The sequence below is a fragment of the Ursus arctos genome, unplaced genomic scaffold, assembly GCF_023065955.2.
Source record: "Ursus arctos isolate Adak ecotype North America unplaced genomic scaffold, UrsArc2.0 scaffold_27, whole genome shotgun sequence".
In the NCBI taxonomy this organism is placed as follows: Eukaryota; Metazoa; Chordata; class Mammalia; order Carnivora; family Ursidae; genus Ursus; species Ursus arctos.
In genome coordinates, this window is record NW_026622952.1 from 2,890,305 (window position 1) to 2,896,304 (window position 6,000).

Here is a 6,000-nt window from a genome sequence, read left to right on the forward strand (position 1 = left end):
TTGTCTTGGAAAAGCCAATGTGAGGCCTGTGTGGGTTTCAACCAATGGCGCCGCACCTCTCCCAGCTCAGCCAGTCTCCGGTCTGTATTCTAATGGGCCCTATCTTTATCAGGGAAATGTTGCTTCTCTGAACTTAAAACTTCTCATGGAGGGTCCCCAGACTCACAGGCAGCGGAGGGGTCTGAACTGAGGCGTGGGGAGCCGCCCTTCTCCAGGACAGACAGGGAGAGAGCCAAGGGGCGCTGGTGAGACCTCTCACCTGCCCCGGGAGCACCTGACTTCCGAGCCGCTGACGTAGGTGCTGGTCCCAGGGCCAGGGCTGGGCCGGATGCCTTAGGTAGGAGGGCAGACTGGGGCTCAGGCCGCTCTTGACCCTCCAAACCTGCCATGGGCTTCTGGGTCAGAGCTCGGGGTCTCTGGCTTTAGGGGCCTGGATTTGGGCTTCTCACCTTCCCTCACCCTGACCCGAGGATCATGGAGTCCAACCTGCAGGGGACGTTCCTGCTGAACAACACGCCACTGGCTCAGTTCTCGGAGATGAAGGCCCCCGTGTGCCAGTACTCGGTGCAGAACTCCTTCTACAAGCTCAGCCCTCCGGGGCTGGGCCCCCAGCTGGCTGCCGGGACCCCCCACGGGATCACAGACATCCTGAGCAGGCCCGTGGCCACGCCGAACAGCAGCCTCCTCTCCAGCTACCCCCACGTGGCAGGCTTTGGTGGACTCGGCTCCCAGGGGGTCTACTATGGACCCCAGGTGGGGAATTTTCCCAAGGCTGGCAATGAGTACCCCACCCGGACCCGGAACTGCTGGGCGGACACGGGCCAGGACTGGCGAGGCGGGCGGCAGTGCGGCAACAGTGAGTACAGGGCGAGGCTCCATCCCCACCCCCGCCCCCGGCCCCCAGCCCTCAGCCCCCTCAGGATCAGGGGAGGAAGAGGTGTGGGAAGGGAAGGGAAGGCTTACAGGGTGGTCCATACCTGCCAGCTGCCTCTCCTCAGCCACCATCAGACACCTGGAGCCATGGCTCGCTGTGGGCACGACTGAATTCTCCCCCCCCCCGGGCCCACCCCAGCTCTGCCTGGACCGGTGTCTTGCCCCTCACCACCCGCCCTTACCAGCAGCCACCTCAGCTGCCCTCCTAGAAACCTCGGGGGTCTCCAGGTCTGGAGAAGACCACATAACCCACATTTGCCTAAGGTGGAGCCCACCTGGCCGCTCACCTTCCTTCTCCTGCTCCGAGCCCATGTCACTTCTTCATCCAAAGCAGGCAAGTGCTGTCCCCAGTGACAAGTTGCCACAGCATCACCTTCCCAGCGAGCCCACTCATGCCCTGACACCATTCCAGGCTACAAAACGCACTCTGCTCCCATCTTGGTCCCGCCTGCGATTGAGGGGTTGGCTTGCCACCATCCTCTTTGGGGCTTATGTCAGCAGGAGCAGTGACAACTGCCCAGGCTCTGGGAGCAGCTGCCGAGTCAAGTCAGACTTGGCCCTAGTTGTTGTGGGGGTCTCTGTACCCTACCATGCCCAAACCTGTTTTCAGGGTACTGGTGTGGGGTCCCCAGGATGCCAGTCAGGGCCCAGAGGCCATGGCAGGACATGCACGGGCAGGTGAGGCTCACCTGGGAGGCAGGGAGGTGGCAGTGGCTGCAGGAGCCATCCCTGTGCCACGGAGGCCCAGCCAGGACCAGGCAGGGGCAGTGGCAGAGGGAACTTCCGCTTCTCTCTGACCTCGGGGCTGCCCCACCGCAATGTGGGTGGGGCCCACCAAGGAAACCCCAAAACACATCTGCCTCCCCATCTGCTCGCTGCTCCGGGTGGTCACACTGCCTGACAGCCCACCCCTCCTGCAGCCTGAAACATGGCGAGTTCCATGTGGGTGAAGACCTCATCTCTTGGAACTGGTTTTGGGGGTGCTTTAGGCCTCAGTCTCTCACACCTCCATCTCCCCCTCCCCCCACCACACACACTCTCTCCACACCCCTACTCTTCAATCCCAAGTGCACAGCCACACGCGGGAAAATATCTCAGTCAGTGGCTGAATTAACACAAAGGGAGAGAGGACCGCAAATGACAGTTCTCTTGGGAAGTTTCTTCCCCATCCAGTGCCTCAGTTTCCTTACCTATAACATGAGGAGACGGGATGTGGGCTGTGGGACTACACTGAACAAGGCCCCACAGGTGGGCCTTCTGCCTCCCTGGAGCCCTGCTGCCCTCCCTCCCAGCTCCTGCCTGAGCGGCTGGCTAGCTGGACAGGGGCAGGGGCCCGAGCCTCTGTGTGCAGACTCTCCAGTGTGGTTGAGGCCACATGACTTCTAGGCCTGGTGACAAGGGAGAGCAGTCACTTGGGGCCTAAAGCTCTGGTCTTCTCAGAAACCTGGAAAATGGGGTCCCAAGAACAAGGGATTTGGCAGGGGAGGAATTTCCAGACCCCTTGGGGCCCTGACTGTTGGTGGAAGGCACCTAGTCTGTGTCTTGGTGAGAAAACCGAGAACGTCCTGTTGCCCCTGGAGGGAGGGCATCATCACTGAGTAGTGAAAACATTGCCCAGAGAAGGAGTCCAGGGCAGGCTGTACACTCCCTCTGCCCCTAAGTAGCTCTCACCTGGGCCAGGTGCCCTCTCGGGGTCCCTGTCCGTCCAAACGTGGCAGAAGTCAAGGTCACTATCGTCAGGACGCCTGGAATGCCACTTGTTAGCCGTGTCAGGACAACCCCACAATCTCAGTGGCTGCTCCACAGGAGAGAGCTCGCCCAGTGGGAGATGCAGGACAGGGCTGGTACCCCTACTCATGCCGCTAACCACACACCTTCTTCCTCCCACCAGCCCCGGACCCCCTGAGCGACAGCATCCACAAGAAAAAGCACACGCGGCCCACCTTCACGGGACACCAGATCTTTGCCCTGGAGAAGACCTTTGAGCAGACCAAGTACTTGGCTGGCCCTGAGAGGGCACGGCTGGCATACTCGCTGGGGATGACTGAGTCACAGGTCAAGGTGAGTTTGTGCGGGAGAAGGTGTCTGCCCCGCGGGGAGCAGCCTGCCAATGGAAGAAAGCCGCTTTGGTCTCCCAGCAACTCCAGCTCTGGGCGGGAGGCTGTCCTGCTGTCTGGGCACCGCCTGCCCACCTCACCCCAGAGATGGCGGTAATTCCCGTAACCAAAAAGATGGCTGTCAATACTGCTCTCAGCAACCTGGAGGTGGGGATTCTTACCCATTTGACATATGAAGACACAATCTCAGCTGAGCCTCTTGCTCAAGGTCACCTGGCTGGCTAAGCGCAGAGTCGAGGCTCAAAGCCAGCTCTGGGGGGCACCCACCTAATGCTTTCCCCTCCTCTGCACAGTGTTGGACAGGAATTTCAAGGGCTGATGGCAGCCTCTGGCCCAGATCAGGGGTCAGTCTCTGGGCCACGTTAGAACTGGGTTTATAGGCTTGTTGCATCAGCGGGCAGGACGAGATGGCCTTGGTTTGCCAATAAGGTGAAGATAACACCACCTTCCAGGTCCACCCAAATGAAGCTCGGATGGGATACGGGCGGGGGGGGGGGTAGGCACCCTCCAAGTGGCATGCAAGGGCCCTGCTTACACTGCACGCCAGGGAGCCTGAAATCGTGACCAGGCTTCTCCCTCCAGGCTCCCAGAGGCCACTGTGATGCTAGATCTCTCCTGAGAGAGTTGGGGGGGGGGGGTCCCAAAAAGAAAGCTATGCCCAAACTGCCCAGCTCTGTGACATGGTGACAGGTTTAAGGATAGAAGAGGGAAGCACAGTGGCAGGTGGGGACCCACGTCTGGGCTCCACTGACATCACCAGCCACCTATCTCTGCACCTCGGGGGTCTGGGACGGAAGCCACTGCCCTCTTACTGCATTCTTCAACTATCTTAAGCAATGACAATATGTTACTTTTAAAATTAGGGGGAACTTATTCATGAAGTTCAGTAAAGGTCGATGAAGCTCAAGAAGGGACGGCTCTTGAGCACCTACTGAATGCCCTCACCTGGGCATCTTCCATCCAAGTGCCCCAGGTGGCAAAGAAGATCCGCGGCAGGGAGGGCCATAGCTAAGCAGAAAGCTGCACTTACACGCATTTGCTTTTATTTTACCTGCACCCCCCCCCCCACCCCGCCGCCCAAATGGTGTGAACATTACAACCTGGTCTATTACTGAGCCATTTATTTTACTGTAAAAATAAGGATCGAGCGTCCTTGCCGCCGAGCGGAGTCACCCTCCTAAAGGGGGGCCCTGTGTATGCTGTGCGCGTACGAGCCTCAGCCTCCTTCTCCACCTTCTCCAGGTGTGGTTCCAGAACCGAAGGACCAAGTGGCGAAAGAAGAGCGCCCTGGAGCCCTCGTCCTCCACCCCTCGGGCCCCGGGCGGCCCGGGCGCGGGCGGGGAGCGCGCGGCCTCGGAGAACGAGGACGACGAGTACAACAAGCCGCTGGACCCCGACTCCGACGACGAGAAGATCCGGCTGCTGCTCCGCAAGCACCGCGCCGCCTTCTCGGTGCTCAGCCTGGGAGCGCACAGCGTCTGACGCCCGGCCCCGGCCCCCAGTCTCCGCCGCGCCCCGGCTGCAGCCCCTCCCCTGCCCCTCCCGGGGGTCCGGGGCCCCCGGGAGGAGGAGGAGGTGGAGGGATGGGAGAGGGCGAGCGGGAGGAGGCCAGGGGGCGGGGGCTGTGGCGGCGGCAGGACTAGCCCAGCTGAGGGAGGAGGGAGCAGGACGGGAGGTCCAAACGCGGCCTGAGACCCGCCCCCTGGGGGCCGTCCTGCACCCCTGCGGCCCAGGCCTTGCCCTGCCCGCTCCGCAAATGCATGAGTGCACAGGGAGATGAAAATGACCAGGCTCTGCGACCAGGAAAGTGGCAGTGGGGTCCCGGACGTGCCACTGTGACCTAGCCGTTGCAGGGGGGCCCACCCCAGGGAGGGAGTTGTTCCGGGGCAGAGGTCTCCCTTCTGGCCTGGGAGCTGGGAGACCAGGTGCTGGGTCCAGGTGGGCTCTTGGCTGACCGCAGAAGAAAAGCTGGCATGTTCGGGTACCCTCCTCCGTCCTTGGCTTAGGAAGCATCCCCCTGGAGGGGCCAGAACTAAGGTCAGAAGCCCGGCTGGAGGAAATCCGCCTCAGGGAGGGGACGTGGGTCCCAGCGAAGGAGAAACGCCCCTGACACCCTGACTCCAGGATCACATCCCTGGAGGGCCCAGTCCTCCTGGCCCCCTTTCTCCACTCTGCCCTCAGTGGGGATTTCCCCAGAATAGGAAGAGACCAGACCCACCCCCCCTCCACCTGGCTGGGAACAAGGGATGTTGGAGGCAGAGGCAGAGAAAAGATGAGAGAGTGCCAGGGCCGATGCTGCACCCCAGAGCTGCCCACCTGGATTTGCCTCAGTGCTGATAGAGGACAAGATCACCTGGAGAGAGGGGAGCTTGGCAGGGCTGCAAGGGACCTCAGAACCCCCTGCTTCTCCAACTGGGGTGCCCACACAGGAAGGGAGAGGCCCCTGCAGGGTCGGGCTGCACCAAGGGCCCCCCTCCTTTCCTTAGGCTGCCCCGAGGCCTGGCACTGGGGGCGGTGCAGTGCAGGGCACGGGTGGGCTGGCATTTTTCAGCCCAGGTGACTCATAGTGGCGGGCAGGTGGGAGGGGTGGGGGAGGCGGGTGGGGGCTGGCTAGAGGAATACAGCCCAAAAGGGACGAAGCGTTCGCCCATCTTTACTGGCTTTTAAAATATAAAGAGTAAAAATAAAAGTCCCAGAAACTTCCCCATGGCTCCTGTGCGTCTGTGCCCCTGGCTGAGGAATCCCAGCAGGAGGGCTGTGAGACGCCCTCTCTGAGGGTAGGTCTCTCTGCTCCCAGGCCGGGGGATCCGAGCTCTGGAAGTCTGGAAACCTTGCACAACGCTGGTCAATCTGAAATCCCATCGGTCAGTGCCAGCCACTGTCACAGGTGCTGAGAAACCCAAGACTTGAACGGGGTTCTGACTTCCAGGAATCCATAGCCTAGTGGGGG

At 61.2% G+C, this 6,000-nt stretch overlaps 1 protein-coding gene across 1 annotated transcript; it reads left to right on the plus strand.

Annotated features, from left to right (window-relative positions):
- The first annotated feature begins 474 nt into the window (after nt 1–474).
- On the plus strand, nt 475–4,532 carry NKX6-3 (NK6 homeobox 3). The gene is made up of 3 exons (XM_026485650.1): nt 475–856; nt 2,825–2,994; nt 4,293–4,532. Exons 1-3 carry the CDS (start codon nt 475–477, stop codon nt 4,530–4,532), a joined length of 792 nt encoding a protein of 263 aa, XP_026341435.1.
- Nucleotides 4,533–6,000: the final 1,468 nt, after the last annotated feature.